At 45.6% G+C, this 21,397-nt stretch overlaps 1 protein-coding gene across 6 annotated transcripts in view; it reads left to right on the top strand.

Moving 5' to 3' along the window:
• Positions 1-21,397, top strand: part of cbfa2t3 (CBFA2/RUNX1 partner transcriptional co-repressor 3) — a 183,630-nt gene that overhangs the window by 143,091 nt on the left and 19,142 nt on the right. For all 6 annotated transcript variants that reach the window (XM_052028618.1, XM_052028616.1, XM_052028617.1 and 3 more), the window contains 5 exons: positions 8,943-9,193; positions 9,547-9,638; positions 12,182-12,317; positions 16,319-16,387; positions 17,288-17,478. In XM_052028618.1, the coding sequence (XP_051884578.1) occupies positions 8,943-9,193; positions 9,547-9,638; positions 12,182-12,317; positions 16,319-16,387; positions 17,288-17,478 (739 nt within the window). The remainder of the gene's footprint in view (positions 1-8,942; positions 9,194-9,546; positions 9,639-12,181; positions 12,318-16,318; positions 16,388-17,287; positions 17,479-21,397) is intronic.

The following is a 21,397-nucleotide window of genomic DNA, read 5'->3' on the forward strand; positions in this document are numbered from 1 at the left end:
CCACTGCTATACAACCATCAAAGATGCCTTCCGAGCCACCCCTCGTCCTCACTTTGGGAAATCAGACCACCAGGCTGTGCTCCTTCTCCCTGCATACAAACAGAAACTGAAACGGGAGGATCCGGTACAGAGAGTCGTGCAGTGCTGGTCTGAGGAAGCAGATGAGCTCCTACGTGACTGCTTTGAGACAGTGGACTGGTCCATGTTCAAAGACTCAGCTGCCAGCCTTGATGAATATGCCACCACCTTCACAGACTTTATCAGCAAGTGTGTGGAGAACTGTGTACCAAAGAGGACAATACAGGTGTTCCCAAACAGGAAACCATGGATGAACTGGGAGATCCACTCCCTACTGAAGGAGAGGACTGCTGCACACAAATCTTGTGATCCTGATCTGTACAAGAAATCGAGATATGACCTTTGGAAAGCTATCAGGGATGCCAAGAGGCAATACCTTCTCAAGATAGAGTCCCAGACCAGCAGTCAGTTATGGCAGGGCTTGCATGCCATAACAGGCTACAAGACAAAGACAGGCTGGATAGTTAACAACAGTGCATCCCTTCCTGATGAGCTTAACACATTCTATGCATGTTTTGAACAGAAGGGAAGTGGATTGTCACTACCCACCCTGTCAGCCTCCAATGCAACTGAACCCGTGGTCACCGCTGAGGACATAAGATCAGTCTTCCGGAGAGTGAACACGAGGAAAGCACCTGGCCCAGATGGTGTCCCTGGCCTCGTGCTCAGATCTTGTGATGATCAGCTGGCATAAGTATTTGTAGACATATTTAACCTCTCCCTGCTTCAATCTCAGGTTCCCACCTGTTTTAAGAAGACCACTATCATCCCCGTACCAAAGAAAAGCAAGGTAACATGCCTGAATGACTACCAACCAGTGGCTCTGACATCCACTATCATGAAGTGCTTTCAGATGCTGGTCATAGCACACATCAACTCCAGCCTCCCAGACAATCTCGACCCACTGCAATTCGCCTATGGCTGAAATAGGTCTACAGCGGACGCCATCTCCCTGGCCCTACACTCAGCTTTGGAGCATCTGGACAGTAAAGACACATACGTTAGACTATTGTTTATTGACTGCCTTCAGTACAATAATCCCAAGCAAGCTTGTCACCAAACTCCGAGACCTAGGACTCAACACCTCCCTCTGTAACTGGATCCTTGACTTTCTAACCAACAGACTGTAATCAGTGAGGATAGGCAGCAATACCTCCAGCACGATTATTCTCAACACTGGTGCCCCATAAGGCTGCATCCTCAGCCCTCTATTCCCTATACACTCATGACTGTGTGACCAGATTCTGCTCTAACTCCATCTACAAGTTTGCAGATGATGCCACTGTTGTAGGCTGTATCTCCAACAGCGATGAGTCGGAGTACAGGAAGGAGATAAAGAGTTTAGTGGAATGGTGTCATGACAACAACCTTTCCCTCAATGTCAACAAAAGAGCTGGTCATTGACTTCAGGAAAGGGGGCGGTGTACATGCACCTGTCTACATCAATGGTGCTGAGGTCGAGAGGGTTGAGAGCTTCAAGTTCCTGGGAATGAACATCACCAACAGCCTGTCCTGGTCAAATCACGTGGAAGCCATGGCCAAGAAAGCTCACCAGCACGTCTACTTCCTCAGGTGGCTAAAGAAATTTGATTTGTCCCCTTTGACTCTCACCAACTTTTATCAATGCACCATGGAAAGCATCTTATCTGGATGTATCACAGCTTGGTATGGCAACTGCTCTGCCCAGGACCGCAAGAAGCTGCAGAGAGTTGTGGACACAGCCCAGCGCATCACGGACACCAGCCTCCCCTCCTTGGACTCTGCCTTTACCTCTCGCTGCCTTGGTGAAGCAGCCAGCATAATCAAAGACCCCACCCACCCAGGTCATTCTCTCTTCTCTCCTCTTCCATCGGGTAGAAGATACTGGAGCCTGAGGGCACGTACCACCAGACTTAAGGACAGCTTCTACCCTACTGTGATAAGACTATTGAACGGTTCCCTTATACAATGAGATGGACTATGACCTTACGATCTACCTTGTTGTGACCTTGTACCTTATTGCACTGCACTTTCTCTGTAGCTGTGACACTTTACTCTGTACTGTTATTGTTTTTACCTGTACTACATCAATGCACTCTGTACTAACTCAATATAACTGCACTGTGTAATGAATCGACCTGTACGATCAGTCAGCAAGACAAGTTTTTCACTGTACCTCGGTACAAGTGACAATAATAAACCAATACCAATACCTTGGGGTACAAATACATCATTCCCTGAAAGTGGCAATGCAGGTAGATGGGGTGGTGTGGAAGGTATATGGCATGCTTGTCTTTATTGGTCAAGACATTGAGTATAATTGGGATGTGTACCTGAGGACTGGGTACAGTCTGGGGTGTTCCCAAACCAGAAACCGTGGGTAAACTGGGAGATCCACTCCCTGCTGAAGTCTAGGACTGAAGCATTCAAATCCGGTATCCTGGCCTATACAAGAAATCAAGAAAGTAGTTCCCTCTCAGATTCCCCTTAAATATTTCACCTTTCACCCTAAACCTATGACCTCTAGTTCTAGTCTCACCCAACCTTAGGGGAAAAAGCTTACATGTGTACCTCTATAAGATCTCTTATAGATTTATCTCTTATAAATTTTGTATACCTCTATAAGATCTCTCCTCATTCTCCTGCGCTCAGGGAATAAAGTCCTAACCTATTCAACCTTTCCCTGTAACTCAGGTTCTCAAGCCCCAGCAATATCCATGTAAATTTTCTTTGCACTCTTTCAAGCTTATTGATATCTTTCCTGTTGATAGGTGACCAGAACTGCACACAATACTCAAAATTCGGCCTCACCAATGTCTCATATAACTTCAGCATAACATCCCAACTCCTGTATTCAGTGCCCTAATTTATGAAGGCCAAAGTGCCAAAAGCTCTCTTTACGACCCTATCTACAAGTAACGCCACTTTCAAGGAACTGTGGATCTGTATGCCCAGGTTCCTCTGTTCTACCACACAACTCAGAGCCCTATCATTCACTGTGTAAGTCTTACCCTGGTTTGTCCACCGAAATTACATCATCTCGCATTTGTCTGCATTAAACTCGATCTGTCATTTTTCAGCCCATTTTCCCAGCTGGTCAAGATCACTTTGCAAGCTTTGATAGCCTTTCTCGCTGTCCACTACGCCCCCAATCTTGGTGTCATCCACAAATTTGTTGATCCAGTTTACCACGTTGTCATCTAAATCATTAATATAGGTGATAAACAACAATGGACCCAGCAGCTATCCCTGTGGCACACCAGTAGTCACAAGCCTCCAGTCAGAGAGACAACCATCTACTACCACTCTCTGGCTTCTCCCACGAAGCCAATGTTGAATCCAATCATTCTGAATTCCAAGGAACTTAACCTTCTGGACCAGCCTCCCAGGTGGATTTCATCAAAGGTCTTGCTAAAGTCCATGTAAACAACATCCACCACCTTTCCCTCATCAACCTTCTTAGTAATTTCCTCAAAAAACTTGATAAGATTGGTCAGACATGACCTACCACACACAAAGCCATGTTAACTATCCCTAATTGGGCCCTGTCTATCCAAATACTTATATATCCTGTCCCTCAGAATGCCTTCCAATAATTTGCCCATGACTGATGTCAGGTTCACTGGCTGATAATTTCCCGGTTTATTCTTAGAGCCTTTCTTAAACAACAGAATAACATTAACTATCTTCCCGTCCTATAGCACCTCACCCGTGTCTAAGGACGTTTTAAATATTGCTGCCAGGGCCCCTGCAATTTCTACACTAGCCTCCACAAGGTCCGAGGGGACACCTTGTCTGGCCCTGGGGATTTATCCACTTTAATTTGTCTCAAGACAGCCAGCACCTCCACTTCCGTAATCCAGATACAGTCCATGACCTCACTACTCTTTTGCCTCAGTTTTATAGTCTGTCTCCAGAGTAAATATGGATTGCAAAAAATGTATTTAAAATCTCCCCCTCTCTTTTGGCTGTGGACTGTGGACCATAGTGGACATAAGATCAGTCTTCCGGAGAGTAAACCCGCGGAAAGCCCAGATGGTATCCCTGGTATCCATGTTCTCAGATCCTGTGCAGATCAGCTGGCGGGGGTATTTGCAGACATTTTTAACCTCTCCCTGCTTCAATCTGAGGTTCCTACAGAAGAACTTTCCCTCAGAATAAGACCACTATCATCCCGGTACCTATAAAAAAAACAAGGTAACGTGCCTTACTGCTCAGTGGCTCTGACATCCACCATCATGAAATGCTTCGAGAGGCTGGTCATGGCACGCATTAACTCCAGCCTCCCAGACAACCTTGACCCACTGCTCTACGGCAGATACCTTCACCCTGGCCCTACACTCATCTCTGGAGCATTTAGACAGTAAAGACACCTACATTAGACTATTGTTTATTGACTACCATCAGGTCTCTGGAGTATCGGAGGCTGCGGGGAGACCTGATAGAGGTTTATAAAATTATGAGAGGCTTAGATGAGGTAGATAGTCAAAGTGTTTTTGCCCAGGGTTGAAATATCAAATGTTAGAGGCGAGAGGGGGAACATTAAAAGAGATGTGTGGGGTAAGTTTTTTACACAATAAGTGATAGGTACCTGGGACATGCTGCCAGGGGTGGGAGTGGAAGCAAGCACAATAGTGGTGTTAAGAGGGACTGAACACCTCCCTCTGCAACTGGACCCTTGACTTCCTGACCAACAGACTGCAATCAGCAAGGATAGGCAGCAACACCTCCGGCACGATTATTCTCAATACTGGTGCCCCACAAGGCTGCGTCCTCAGCCCCCTACTCTACTCACTATACACTCATGACTGTGTGGCCAGATTCTGCTCTAACTCCATCTACAAGTTTGCAAATGATACCACCGTAGTGGGCCGTATCTTGAATAATGAGTCGGAGTAGAGGAAGAAGATAGCTTAGTGACGTGGTGTCATGACAATAACCTTTCCCTCAATGTCAGCGAAACAAAAGAGCTGGTCATTGACTTCAGGAAGGGGGGGCAGTGCACATGTTCCTGTCTACATCAATGGTGATGAGGTGGAGAGGGTTGAGAGCTTCAGGTTCCTAGGAGTGAACATCATCAATAGCCTGTCCTGGTCCAACCATGTATTGGTATTGGTTTATTATTGTCACTTGTACCAAGGTACAGTGAAAAGCTTGTCTTACAAACCGATCGTACAGGTCAATTCATTACAAAGTGCAGTTACATTGAGTCAGTACGGAGTGCATTGATGTAGTACAGGTAAAAACAATAACCGTACAGAGTAAAGTGTCACAGCTACAGAGAAAGTGCAGTGCAATAAGGTACAAGGTCACAACAAGGTAGATCGTGAGGTCATAGTCCATCTCATTGTATAAGGGAACCGTTCAATAGTCTTAGCATAGTGGGGTAGAAGCTGTCCTTAAGTCTGGTGGTACATGCCTTCAGGCTCCTGTATCTTCTACCCGATGGAAGAGGAGAGAAGAGAGAATGTCCCGGGTGGGTGGGGTCTTTGATTATGCTGGCTGCTTCACCAAGACAGCGAGAGGTAAAGACAGAGTCCATGGAGGGGAGGCTGGTGTCCGTAATATGCTGGGCTGTGTCCACAGCTCCCTGCAGTTTCTTGTGGTCCTGGGCAGAGCAGTTGCCGTACCAAGCCGTGATACATCCAGATAGGATGCTTTCTATGGTGCATCGGTAAAAGTTGGTGAGAGTCAAAGGGGACAAACCAAATTTCTTTAGCCTCCTGAGGAAGTAGAGGCACTGGTGAGCTTCCTTGGCCGTGGCTTCTACGTGATTTGACCAGGACAGGCTTTTGGTGATGTTCACTCCCAGGAACTTGAAGCTCTCAATCTTCTCGACCTCAGCACCATTGATGTAGACAGGTGCATGTACACCGCCCCTTTTCCTGAAGTCAATGACCAGCTCTTTTGTTCTGTTGACATTGAGGGAAAGGTTGTTGTCATGACACCATTCCACTAAGCTCTCTATCTCCTTCCTGTACTCCGACTCATCGCTGTTTGAGATACGGCCTACAACGGTGGTATCATCTGCAAACTTGTAGATGGAGTTAGAGCAGAATCTGGCCACACAGTCATGAGTGCATAGGGAGTAGAGGGCTGAGGACACAGCCTTGTGGGGCACCAGTGTTGAGAATAATTGTGCCGGAGGAATTGCTGCCTATCCTCACTGATTACAGTCTGTTGGTTAGAAAGTCAAGGATCCAGTTACAGAGGGAGGTGTTGAGTCCTAGGTCTCAGAGTTTGGTGACAAACTTGCTTGGGATTATTGTATTGAAGGCAGAGCTGTAGTCAATAAACAATAGTCTAACGTATATGTCTTTACTGTCCAGATGCTCCAGAGCTGAGTGTAGGACCAGGGAGATGGCATCCGCTGTAGACCTGTTTCGGCGATAAGCGAATTGCAGTGGGTCGAGATTGTCTGGGAGGCTAGAGTTGATGCGTGCCGTGACCAACCTCTCAAAGCACTTCATGGTGGTGGATGTCAGAGCCACTGGTCAGTAGTCATTGAGGCATGTTACCATGGCCAAGAACGCTCACCAGCACCTCTTCTTCCTCAGGAGGCTAAAGAAATTTGGCATGTCCCTGTCGACCGTTACCAAATTTTATCGCTGCACCATAGAAAGCATCCTATCTGGATGCGTCACAGCTTGGTATGGCAACTGCTCTGCCCGTGACTGCAAGAAACTGTAGAGTTGTGGACATGGCTCAGCACATCACGGAAACCAGCCTCCCCTCCATGGACTCTGTCTATACTTCTCGCTGCCTCGGTAAAGCAGCCAACATAATCAAAGACCCCACCCACCCCGGACATTCTCTTTTCTCCCCCCTTCCGTCGGGCAGAAGATAAAAAAGCCTGAAAGCACGTACCATCAGGCTCAAGGACAGCTATCCCACTGTTACAAGATTATTGAACAGTTCCCTAGTACAAAAAGATGGACTCATAACCTCACAATCTACCTCGTTGTGACCTTGCAACTTATTGTCTACCTACACTGCACTTTCTCTGTAGCTATTACACTTTACTCTGCATTCTGTCATTGTTTTACCTTGTACTACCTCAATGCACTGTGTAATGAATTGATCTGTATGAATGGTATGCAAGACAAGTTTTTCACTGGACCTCAAGGTTGCCACGCAGGTCGATAGGGTTGCTAAGAAGGCTTATGGAGTGTTGGCCTTCATTGGTCGGGGTATTGAGTTCAAGAGCCACGAGGTGACGTTGCAGCTCTATCGAACTCTGGTCTGACCACACTTGGAGTATTGGGTTCAGTTCTGGTCGCCTCATTATAGGAAGGATGTGGTAGCTTTGGAGAGGGTGCAGAGGAGATTTACCAGGATGTTGCCTGGATTGGAGAGCATGCCTTGTGAGGATTGGTTGAGTGAGCTAGGGCTTTTCTCTTTGGAGAGAAGGAAGATGAGAGGTGACTTGATAGAGGTGTATGAGGTGATAAGAGGCATAGATCGAGTGGACAGTCAGAGACTTTTTCCCAGGGCGACAATGGCTAACACGAGGGGACATAATTATAAGGTGATTGGAGGAAGGTATTAGGGGGATGTCAGGGGTAAGTTTTTTACACAGAGAGTGGTGGGTGCATGGAACACACTGCCTGCAGAGGTTGTGGGGGCAGATACATTAGGGACATTTAAGAGACTCTTCAGATAGCCACATGAATTATAGAAAAATAGGGGGCTATGTGGGAGGGAAGGGTTAGATGGATCTTAGAGCAGGATAAAATGTCGGCACAACATTGTGGGCCGAAGGACCTGTACTGTGCTGTAGTTTTCTATGTTCTATGTGACAATAATAAACCAATTCCAATTCCAATGATTATTACAGTTGTAGAAACGTTGATTAGGCTGCACCTGGAGCATTGTGTACAGCCCTGTTTACCACACTACAGGAACTGTGTGATCAAACCAGAGAGGGTGCAGAAGTTCACACAAAATGTTGCCTGGATTAGAGGGCTTGAGCTATCAGGAGAGATTGGATCGACTGTCTGTTTTCCTCAGATCGAAGTAGATTGAGGGGTGACATGACAGAGGTGTATAAAGTTATGAGAGACATGAACAGAATAGATAGCTAGAGGCTATTTCTCATGGGAGGGGTGTCTAAAACTGTATGGCATAGGTATTAGGTGAGAGGGAGGAGCTTTAAAGGAGATCTGAGGGGTATATGTTCCAAACAGAGTGCTTGGTATCTGGAATGAGCTGCCAGAGGGGGTGGTGGAGGCTGGGACAGGAACAGCATTGGACAGGATTTTGAATAGGTTTAAGGTGCTGGGAGCAGGTACAGAGGAGATGTCAGGGGTAAGTTTTTTACTCGGAGAGTGGTGAGCGCGTGGAATGGGCTGCCGGAAATGGTGGTGGAGGCTGATACGATAGGGTCTTTCAAGAGACTGTTAGATCGGTATATGGACCTGAGTAAAATAGAGGGCTATGGGTAAGCCTAGTAATTTCTAGGGTAGGGACATGTTCGGCACAGCTTTGTGGGCCGAAGGGCCTGAATTGTGCTGTAATTGTTCTGTGTTCTAATGAGCAGAGCATAAGAGGGATATGGAGTTAATGCAGACAAGTGGGATTGGTGTAGATAGCCGTGACAGTCAGCATGAACATGATGGGCTGAAGGGCCTGTTTCTATGCTGTACAAGTCTATGACTTTCTTACTTCAAGAAGTGTGATTGGGATCAGGAAATCACAAAGAATGCTGAACAGGTTAAGTGAGTGAACAAATCTGTGACAGATGTAGTTCCAGTATGTACTGAGTAACAGCGTCATTCATTATAATGACATTAAATTGGGCTTTCATAAAAAGACAATAAATTTTGAATACTAATGATGCAAACTTATTCAGCTGACACTGTGCTTTGTTTTGGTTTGTTTCGCAGGACCAAAGAGAATGGGTTAGATCATGACCCATCACACGCAGAACACCTCAGTAAAAGGCCGTGCACACTCAGTCCTGGGCAGTGTTTTAGTCCCAGCAACAGGCTCGGACACCAGTCTAATGGGCTGTCGCATCTGGCACCACCTCAACTACAGCACTACCGGTTGGAGGACATGGCTGTAGCCCATCACTACAGAGACCCTTACCAACAGCCAGAACACAAGGAGCTCAGAGATCGGCACCGGCCTGCTGGTCAGTTTATAATCTAATTTCACACTCCCATCCTCACTGGTGATAAGCAACTGCTCACACTAATACTAGGCCCTCAGTTAATAATTAGTTCTCACCTGTGGTCAGTAACTACCCACTCTTATACTAATGCACCAGTAATTGCCTTTCCTCCGTTACCTATCCATCAATAAAGAACCTCTTCTTGCCTGTCACTAACACCACTGACAGACACCTTTTAGGATATTGTTAGTGATAGAATTCCTGTCTGGAGTCCTGTCAAATGTGGTTTCCAGTGTGGTAGTACAATGCACAGTCTCAGCTTGTGAGTTACAGGTGACACTTTCCAATTTCGAGTTGACTTTTTGTTATTGCAGCTCCAGGAGTCCATGGAACTCAGCAGGAAGAAGTAATTGATCATCGTTTAACGGACAGGGAATGGGCAGAGGAATGGAAGCACCTGGATAATGTAAGTTTTGGAGCAGAGGACATAATCTTGTATAGGGGAGAGCGGATAGTTATAAAATAAGCAGAAGCAGAGAACTGGAAGTTCAGTAGTTAGAACATAGAACAGTACAGCACAGTATGGGCCCTTCAGTCCACGGTGTCATGCTGAATTATATGAACATCTACTCCATGATCAATCTAACCCTTCCCTCCTACACAGCCCATAACCCTCCATTTTTCTAACTTCCATGTGCCTGTCTAAGAGCCTTTTAAATGTCCCTATTGTATTAGCCTCTACCACCACCCCCAGCAGTGCGTTCCAGGCACCCACCACTCTCTGTAAAGAACCTACCTCTGACATCTCCTCTGAACATTCCTACTCTGACCTTAAATGGATGTCCTCTGGTATTGGCCATTGCTGCCCTGGGAAAAGGTGCTGGCTATCCATTCTGTCTATGCCCCTCATAATCTTATACACTTCCATCAAGTCACCTTTCATCCTGCATCGCCTCTCATCCTGCGTTGCTCCAAAGAGAAAAGCCCCAGCTCGCTCAACCTTTCCTCATAAGACGTTCGCTAATCCAGGCAGCATCCTAGTAGATCTCCTCTGCACCCTCGTTAAAGCTTCCATATCCTTCCTATACTGAAGTGACCAGAACTGAACACAATACCCTAAGTGTGGTCTAACCAGCGTTTTATAGGGCTGCAACATTACTTCACGGCTCTTGAACTCAATACTCCGACTAAACACACCATACACGTTCTTAACCACCCTATCAACTTGTGCGGCAACTTTAAGGGATCTATGGACTTGGACCTCAAGACCCCTCTGTTCCTGCACGCTGCTCAGAATCCTGCCATTAATCTTGTACTCTGCCTTCATGTTTGTTCTTCCAAAGTGTATCACTTCACACTTTTAAGGACTGAACTCCATCTGCCACTTCTCCGCCCAACTGAGCATCCTATCTATATCCTGTTGTAACCTACGACAACCTTCTACATTATCCACAACCCCTCCGCAAACTTACTAACCCCGCTTCCTCATCCAAGTCATTTATAAAAATCACAAAGAGCAGGGGTCCCAGAACAGATCCCTGTGGAACACCACTAGTCACCAACCTCCAGGCAGAATGTTCTCCATCTACCACCACACTCTGCCTTTTGTGGACAAGCCAACTCCGAATCCATGCAGCCAGGTCTCCATGGATTCCATGCCTAATGACTTTCTGGATGAGCCTACCATGGGGAACCTTATCAAATGCCTTGCTAAAGTCCACATACACCACATCCACTGCTCTACCTTCATTTATTTGTTTTGTCACCTCCTCAAAAAATGCAATTAAACTCATGAGGCATGAACTGCCCCTCACAAAGTCATGCTGACTATCCCTAATAAGACAATGCTTCGCCAAATGATTGTAAATCCTGTCCCAAAGAATCCTTTCCAATAGCTTGCCCACCACTGACGTAAGACTCATTGGTCTATAATTCCCAGGATTATCCCTATTACCTTTCTTGAACAAGGGAAAAACATTTGCCATTGTCCAATCCTCTGGTACCACTCCTGTGGCCAGGGAGGATGCAAATATCATGGTCAATGCCCCAGCAATATCTTTTCTTGGTATATTCCATCCGGTCCCAGGGACTTATCTATCCTAATATTTTTCAGAAGCTCCAACACTACCTCTTTCTTAACCTTGTCATGCTCCAACACATTAGCCTGTTCTACATTAAAATATCTTACATTATTCTCCCCGTACCTCTGGAAGGATAAGATAAGATAAGGTCTTTATTAGTCACATGTACATCGAAACACACAGTGAAATACATCTTTTGCATAGTGATTTTGGGGGGCAGCCCGCAAGTGTCGCCACGCTTCCAGCACCAATGTAGCATGCCCATACCTTCCTAACCTGTACGTCTTTGGAATGTGGGAGGAAACCCACACAGACACGGGGAGAACGTACAAACTCCTTACAGACAGTAGCTGGATTCGAACCCGGGTTGCTGTTGATTTGGCTGGGTCTAGCTTCACAAGTCTGTTGCTGCTAAAACTGACCACGTTGACATTCCGATCAACCTCACCACCTGTCTCATCCCCTCTGCTTTCTCTGATTTGTCTGAGATCCAGCCCTAAAGAAGCCAAAACTTCCTTTGATTAAATACCGGGAAGACCAAAAAAACACTGACTTCAGTCTTACTACAAACTCCATTCTCTAGTCAGTGATTCCATTGCTTTACCTGTTAACTGCCTCCAGCTGACTCGACAGTTTGCAATTTTGATGCCCCGCTTTACCTGAGATGAACTTCTGAATCTCCATTTTGAAGACAGCCTGTTTCCACTTCCATACCATCACATTGCTTCACACCAATACAAGCTGTGAATCCTGTTCATGCTTCTGTGTCTGTTAATTCCTACCCTTTGCACTGTGCTGTATTACATATATATATTACATATGTTCTTTGTGACATATGATCACAGCCTTTGTTCTGTTGCATTCAGTTTTAGTGGTGCTCTACCACACTTTGCATTTACTAAACCAATTTTTGCTCTTTATCCCACAGCTCCTGAATTGTATAATGGATATGGTGGAGAAGACTCGTCGCTCATTAACTGTGCTGAGACGTTGTCAGGAAGCTGACCGAGAAGAACTTAATCACTGGATCCGCCGCTATAGTGATGCTGAAGATATGAAAAAAGGTGGGAATGATATGCAGACTTGTCAGAACTCCTCTAACCCAGAACCAGTTACAGCATTTGCGTTCTGACTGGCCCACTATGTGGTATTGTCCTGCAGAGGATACTGGTTGGCACAAGGGCTGAAATCTCATTCAGGACACATAAAACTAGAGACAGAAGAGACTGCAGATGCTGGAGCAGTGATAGGTGGGCAAAGGAGGGGAGGCAGGGTGGGCACAAGGTGGTGATAGGTAGATGCAGGTAGGAGATAGTGATAGGCAGATGCAGGTATGGTTGGGGGGAGGTGTGGTGGGGGTGGGAAGCGCTATGGGGATTACTTAAAGTGGGAGAATTCAATGTTCATGCCGTTAGGCTGCAAGGTTCCAAGACGGAAAATGAGGTGTTGTTCCTCCAGTTTGTGCTTGGAATTCTCCTGGCAGTGGAGGAGCCGAGGACTGACGTATCTGTGATGGAGTGGGAGGGGGAGTTGAAGTGACTGGCAACGGGGAGATGCAGATCGCGGTTACGGATGGAGCGCAGGTGTTCTGTGAAACTCTTATCCACCTATCACTGCTCTGCTTTTCCCTCCTATATATCGGGCTTCCCCTTTTCCTATCTTCAGTCCTGAAGAAGGGTCCTGACCCGAAACGTTGACCGCCTGCTTTTCTCCACGGATGCTGCCTGGCCTGCTGAGTTCCTCCAGCGTCATCGTGTTTTTCATCCAGATTCCAGCATCTGCAGAGCTTTGTTTTGCTAATTTTCTCCTTTTCCTGTTTCCTTCACAATGAATAGTATTGCTCTGACTCTACCCCGAATGCTGTAATTATTTTCTTCTTATTCATCATTTATCGGGATGTGGGCTTCACCACCAGTGCAAGCATTTATTGGACATCCTGAACAGCCAATGAGAAAGTGGAGATGAGCTTCCTTGAATGGCTGCAGCCCTGGTGAAGGTGCTCCCACGGTGCTTTTGGGAAAGGAGTTCCAGAAGTTAGACACACAATGAAGAATGTACTGTGATATATTCCAAGTCAGGATAGCATGTGACTTAGATTCATAGATTCTTAGAGTTATACAGCACGGAAACAGACCCTTCAGTTCAACTTGTCCATGCTGTCTCTGGTCATCCCATTTGCATGCGTTTGGCCCATATCCGGTCATTCTTTCTTCTCGCCACTCCCATCGGGCAGAAGATACAAATGCCTGAGAACACGTACCACCAAACTCAAGGACAGCTTCTATCCCACTGTTATCAGACTCTTGAGGGGACCATTCATACACTAAAGGTGAACTCATGATCTCTCAATCTAACTCGTCGTGGCCCTTGCACCTTATTGTCTACCTGCACTGCACTTTCTCTGTTACTGTAACACTATATCCTGCATTCTGTTTTCCCATTTACAACCTTGATGTACTTGTGTATGGAATGATGTATGGATAGCACACAAACAAAAGCTTTTCACTGTATCTCGGTAGACGTGACAATAATAAATCAATATATAATAATGATATATAATATCCCCTTATTCTTTTCTTCTCCATGTACCTGTTCAAATATCTTTTAAACATTGTAATCATACCTGCCTCTATCACCTCCTTCTGCAGCTCATTCCATATATCCACTATCTTCTGTGTGGAAAAACATCCCTCGGATCCCCTTTAAATCTTTCCCCTTTCACCTTAAACTAGTGCCATCTTGTTTTAGACTCCCCTATCCTGGTGAAAAGGCTGTGACCATCTACCCGCTTCAATTTATTAACGTCTATAGAATCACCCCTCAGCTTGCTTCACTCCAGGGAAAACCGTCCCAGCTTATCCAGTCTCTCTTTATAACTCAGAGCCTCCAGTCCCAGTGACATTCCTGTGAATCTCTTCTGCAACATCCCTAGGTTACTGACATCCTTCCCACACTGTAGTGTCCAGAACTGACATCCTTGCTGCAGTATAGTAACCAGAACTGACATCCTTGCTACAGTGTAGTGTCCAGAACTGACATCCTTGCTACAGTGTAGTGTCCAGAACTGACATCCTTGCTACAGTGTAGTGTCCAGAACTGACATCCTTGCTACAGTGTAGTGACCAGAACTGATAGCCTTCCTACAATGTAGTGTCCAGAATTGACATCCTTCCTACTGTATAGTGACCAAAATTGACATCCTTGCTACAGCGTGACAACCAGAACTGACATCCTTCCTACAGTATAGTGACCAGAACTGACATCCTTGCTACAGCGTGACAACCTGAACTCCACACAGTAAGTACTCCAATTGCAGCCTAACCAATGATTTGTACAACTTTAACCTGACGTTGTAACTCTTATACTCTGTGCCTCGTCCAGTGAAGGCACGCATACCTTATGCCTTCTTCATCACTCTGTCTTCCTGTGTCACCACTTTCAGGGAACTGTGAACCTGTACCCCAAGGTCTCACTATTCAATAACACCCTCGCAAGCCTTGCCGTTGACAGCGTATGTCCAGTCTGGTTTAATTTCCCAAAATGCATCATTTGGCACCTTCTGAGTTAAATTCCACCTGCCATTCCCTTGCCTACTTTCCCACTTAATGAATATCCTGTTGTAACTTTAGACAACTGTCCTCATTGTCTACTGTACCACCAATTTTGTTGTCATCTGCAAAATTACTCATCATGTCATCTACATTCTCTTCCAAATCATTAACATATGTGACAAACAGTAAAGGACCCAGTACTGATCCCTGCGGCACACCGCTGGTTACAGGTGTCTAATCCGAAATGTAGCCCTCCAGTACCACCCTCTGTCTCTTACCACCAAGCCAATTTTATTTCCAATTTGCTATCTCACCCTGGATCCCATATATTCTAACCTCCCAGACCAGCCTACCATGCAGGACCTTGTCAAAGGCCTAACTAAAGTCCATGTAGACAATGTCCACTGCCCTACCCTTGCCAATCCTCTTGATTACCTCCTCAAAAAGAATCAAATTCATGAGACATGATCTCCCATGAACAAAGCCATGCTGACCATCCCTAATCAGTCCTTGCCTTTCCAAATGCAAATAAATCCTGTCCCTCAGAATCCCTTCTAATAATTTTCCCACCACTGATATAAGGCTCACTGGCCTGTAGTTCCCTGGCTTGTCTTGCAGCCCTTTTTAAATAAAGGCAACATCAGCCACCCTCCATTCTTCCAATATCTCATGCACGGCTAATGAAGTTACAAAAACCTTTGCCAAGGCCCCAGCAATTTCTTCCCTAGCTTCCCACTTGGAGGGAACCTAAAAGTGGTGGTATTACCATGTATCTGAAATTGTTATCCTCCTTGGTGTTTGAGGCCGTGTTTGGGAGGTGCTGTGGAAGTAATCTTGATGAGTAACTGCAGTAGTTGGCACACAGTTCAGTCATTGTGCCTCAATCATTGAGGGAGTGAATGTTTAGGATGGTGTGGACAGGCTACCAATCAAATGGGCACTTTTGCCCACGGTGGTGTTGAACTTGTTGAACTTCTTGAGAGTCATTGAAGCTTCACTCATCCATGCATAAATCAGCCTCATCAGTTGTGCCTTGCAGATCATGGAAAGGCTTTGGTGAGTCACTCACCACAGGACATCCAGCCTCTGACCTGCTTTTGTAGCTATAGTATCTGTATAGCTGGTCCAGTTGAGTTCCTGGTCAACAATTGTCCTGAGAATGTTGATGGTGAGGGACTTGGTGTCAATAATGCCACTGAATGTCAAGGAATAATCTCCCTTGGAAGGATGATCATTGCCTGACACTTGTGTGGTATGACTGTTGCTTACTAACCTAGGCCTGGTCTTTTTCCAGGTCCTGCTACCCAGACTGAAGGCTTTAAATAGAACACTAAATTTTGGGCAAGATGTGTCAGCTCTGTGGCAGTTCCTGAACTTCAAGTCAATCTGGGCTGTTTGACAAGGATCTTGACAGTGAAAGGGACTGGTATTTGCAGATATAAGAGTGCTAATTACTGATTCTGGGAATGGACTATTCACAGCACCCATAAGAACATTTTGTTTTGTGTTTTCAGAAGTACATGGTGAGATGCCACACAGACGGACACAAAGTTACACACGGGAAGAGATCTGGAAGAAAGCTGGTAGGCTCTATGTTATTACAAAGGCCCTCTGTGTGCAAGAAACTGATTCACCCGCTGCTCCTCAGTAAATCGGCTTATCTACTGTGACTGAAAGGGTAACAAGATGCTCTATTAGTGAGGCAGGTGATAAGAGAAAGACATGTATTTCCAAAGACTTTCATAGCATCAGTTTCACCCACTGAAATACTTCTGAAGTGTTGTCACTGCTGTACTCTAGGAAATGTGGTAGTCATTACAGCAACATCCCCAAAACAGCAATGTGATGATGGCCAGATAATCTGTTTGCTAATGTTGATTCAGTATAAATGTTGGCCTAGACTCCAGAGAAAGCTCCCTGATTCTTCTTTAATTAGTGCCCGAGGATATTTGCACTCACATGCTTGGGTGATTTAAAATCTCACCAGAGAAACAGAATTTCTCCTCGTGTAGCATTCCCTTAATATGCACTGGGATCATCTTGGAGTTTCATGCCCAAGCACTTGCTAAAGTGGATTAGTACAGTGTTCCTAGGTATCACATCTTTGCAGCACTGGACTACTTGCCCAGCTTGGGCACTGAATACAATGAACTGGAAACCCAGTTAGTTTGCAGTATAGCATACTGCCTTTTGGTTGATAAGGAGATTCATTGCCAGGGTGGGGTTTGAAAATTCAAATCCCTCAGATGTACTAATCAGAATTTCCTGTATCTGACCTTCCTAAGTGCTGATCCTTGTACAAGAAGATATTCTTCGGAATGAGTTAAGGAATGTTTTGACTATTAGCCCAAGCATCTGACACTGGGTAACTGGATCTCACAGTAATGATGTTCTGGGTCATGCCTATGTAAACACAAACTCGCGTGCAGCTCCAGGCTTGGCCTGATACTACTTCCTGTCTGCCATCTTGCCCTCCCTCCCAGAAGAGGCGGTGAATGAAGTGAAGCGCCAGGCCATGACAGAGTTGAAGAAAGCCGTGTCAGAGGCAGAGCGCAAGGCCCATGAGATGATCACAGCTGAGCGAGCAAAGATGGAGTATGCACTGAGTGAGGCCAAGCGGCAGGCTTCTGAGGATGCACAGTCTGCCGTTAACCAACAGGAGGACTCCAGTGAGGTGAGTGCTTGGCACCAGAGTAGGGGAGGGACTGAGGGTACCCAACAGAAACAAGTTGATTTTAGATGTAAACCATTCTTTCTGGTTTATCTTTGTCATCCTCGTGTTGATGGGTAGAATTCTTCACTTGGGTACAGCAAGGATTAGACACTCTAGTAAGGCTCTTCTTACACTGTCCCATCAATTCCTAGGCAGAGACAGGACAGGTTAGATAGGTATAGGTCCCTCTACATTGTCCCGTCAAACATTCCCAGGGCATGGATAGCACTGGTTAGACACAGAGTAAAGCTCCCTCTAAACTGTTCCGTTACTGATTCCTTGGGTAGGTAGAGCAATTTCTCATCCCACAAATTGATCCCTCTTACTCCCTTCTTTGGCATATTTCATTAGTAATGGATTTGCATTAGTACTTTTAGAGCTCTTTATTAATAGTAAATGATGGGCGCAGCATTGGATTTACAGGTATGGTGTGAGCAGTGGTTAACTTTACCACACAAACCGATGTCCAAATCCCACTATGGCAGCTGTAGAATTTGAATTCCATTAATAATCTGAAATTTTAAAAGTTTAGTTAGTATTAAAAAAGTAATCATGAAACTATAAAAATGTTATAAAAACATATGGTTCACCAATGTCCTTCAAGGGAGGATGTCTGTCATTCTTACCCATGGTGACTCCAGACACCATGCAATATGTCTTCTGAAATGATCTAGCAACCCATTCTCTTCAGGGGCAATTTGGCTTGGACTTACCAGTGATTCCCAAAAAAATGCATGTCTACGTATATATAAAGAAGGTAAGAATCATATAGCACAGAAGGGAGATACTTAGCTCATCATGCCTGGCTGGCTCTTTATAAGAGACATCCAATTAATCCCACTCTTTCCCTGCAACCAGTTTCCACATTTATTAAATGGTTTGTAGTCGGGTGGTCTGAGGCTATAAAATTTACACAGTAAAATAATATCAATGTGAAAAATAAAGGCACTAAAGAGTGATAAATCCCCAGCACCAGGTGGGTTACATCCTCTGGTTTTAAAGAAAGCGGGTGAGAGCGTTTCTGATGTTCTTCTTGTGATTTCATAAAGTTCACTTGATTTATTAATCTTTCCATTAGAGTAGAAAATGGCAAGTATCACTCACTATTCAAGACAAATGATTGAAACCAGGGAATTATAGATTGGTTTGCGAAACATTGGTTGTTGGAAGTGACCACGTGACAGAACACCTTGAAAATTTCAACTGATCGTGGATTTGTAAATGTTGTAGATGTTATTTAATTGTCTTTCCAAGAGGTATTTGATCAGACAAACATGAGAAATTATTAATTAAATCAGAAGCTTAAAGGATTGAAGACAAATTATTCCTGTGAAATTGGCTGAGTAGCAGGTGACAAATTGGCAGGATGTGACTAGTGGAATTCTACAAGGATCTGTGTTACGAAAGCAATATCTTCTATCAGGACAGACACAGCAGAGGCACAGTGGTACACAGTCAGGAGGGAACAGCCCTGGGACTCCTCAACATTGTCTCCAGATCCCATTAAATCTCGTGGCATCAGGTTAAACTTGGGAAAGGAAACCTTCCACTGATTACCATAGAACCATAGAGCACAAAACAGGCCCTTCGGCCCACCATGTTGTGATGTCCATCAAACCACCCTCACACTATCTAACCCTTTCCTCCCGCATATCCCTCTATCTCACATTCCTCCATGTGCCTATCCAACAAACTCTTGAACCTGTCCAATGTATCTGCCTCCACCACCACCCCAGGTAGTGCATTCCATGTACCAACCACTCTCTGGGTGAAAAACCTCCCCCTGACATCTCCCCTGAACCTCCCACCCATAACCTTAAAGCCATGCCCCCTCGTCCTGAGCATTGGTGCCCTGGGAAGGAGGCGTTGACTGTCTACTCTATCTATTCCTCTCAATATTTTATATACCTCTATCATGTCTCCTCTCATCCTCCTCCTTTCCAGTGAATAAAGCCCTAGCACCTTAAGCCTGTGCTCATATTCCATACACTCTAATCCAGGTAGCATCCTGGTAAATCTCCTCTGCACCCTCTCCAACGCCTCCACATCCTTCCTATAATGCGGCGACCAGAACTGAACACAGTACTCTAAGTGTGGTCTAACTAGAGTTTTGTAAAGCTGCATCATCACTTCGCGGCTCTTAAACTCAATCCCACGATTTATGAAAGCTAACATCCCATAGGCCTTAACTGCTCTATCCACCTGTGAGGCAACTTTCAGTGAACTGTGAATATGAACCCCCAGATCCCTCTGCTCCTCTACACTGCCAGGTACCTTGCCATTTACCTTGTACTCTGCCCTGGAGTTTGTCCTTCCAAAGTGTACCACCTCACACTTCTCCGGATTGAACTCCATCTGCCACTTGTCAGCCCAGCTCTGCATCCTATCAATATCCCTCTGTAAATTCCGACAGCCCTCCACACTATCCACAACACCGCTGATCTTAGTGTCGTCCGCAAACTTACTAACCCAGCCTTCCACCCCCTCATCTAAGTCATCTATAAATATTACAAAAAGTAGAGGTCCCAGAACCAATCCCTGCGGGACACCACTAATCACTGCCCTCCAATCCGAGGGCACTCCTTCCACCACAACCCGCTGCTTTCTACAGGCAAGCCAATTCCTAATCCACACAGCCAAGCTTCCCTGGATCCCTTGGCCTCTGACCTTCTGAAGAAGCCTACCATGAGGAACCTTATCAAACGCCTTACTAAAATCCATATAGACCACATCCACCGCACTACCCTCATCAACCTTCCTCGTCACCTCCTCAAAGAACTCTATCAGGCTTGTGAGGCAAGATCTTCCCTTCACAAAGCCATGCTGGCTGTCCCTAATCAGTCCATGATTCTCCAGGTGTTCATAGATCCTATCCCTTAGAATCCTTTCTAACAGTTTACCCACCACAGACGTAAGGCTCACCGGTCTGTAATTCCCTGGACTATCCCTACTACCTTTTTTGAACAAGGGGACAACATTCGCCACCCTCCAATCCTCCGGCACCATCCCCGTGGACAACGAGGACTCAAAGATCCTCCTGCACCCCCTCTGCTGATGAATCATTATTAGTCCATGTAGAAAATCACTTGGATGAAGCAATGAGAATGGCGAAGGTGCAGAACATACTCTGGGTGGGGGATTTCAACATCCATCACCAGGAATAGCTCAGTGCATCACTACTGACAGAGCTGGCTTGAGTAGTAAAAGACATTGCTGCTAGACTGGGTCTGTGGTAGGTGGTGAAGGAAAAACAAGAGGGAAAAACCTACTTGATCTTATATTCACCAATCTACCTGTGGGAGGTACATCTGTCCATGACGGTATCGATGGGAGTCACCGATGTATTTTCACTGTGAAGATGAAATCCTGTTTTCACAGTAAAAATACACTACATTGTGTCATGTGGCACTACCACCCTGCTAAATGGAGCAGACTGCGAACAAATCTAGCAGCTGAGGACTGGGCATCCATGAGGTGCTGTGAGGCATCAGCATCAGCAGAATTGTACTCAAACACAATCTGCAGCCTCTTGGTCTGGCATATCCCCCACTCCACCATCAGCATCAAACCAGTGACCAACCCTGGTTCAATGAAGAGTGCAGGAGGGCATGCCAGGAGCAGCACCAGACATACCTCAGAATAAGGAGTCAACCTGGTGAAGCTACAAGACTACATGCATGCCCAAAAACATAAACAGCATGCAATAGACAGAGCCAAGCAGTCCCGCAACCAGCAGATCAGAACTAAGCTCTGCAGTCCTGCCACATCCAGTTGTGAACGGTGGTGGACAATCGAACAACTCACTGGAGGAGCAGGCTCCACAAATATCCCCGTTTACAACGAAGGGGGAACACAGCACATCAGTGCAAATAAGAAAGCT

The sequence above is a fragment of the Pristis pectinata genome, chromosome 13 (assembly GCF_009764475.1).
Source record: "Pristis pectinata isolate sPriPec2 chromosome 13, sPriPec2.1.pri, whole genome shotgun sequence".
Taxonomy (NCBI): Eukaryota; Metazoa; Chordata; class Chondrichthyes; order Rhinopristiformes; family Pristidae; genus Pristis; species Pristis pectinata.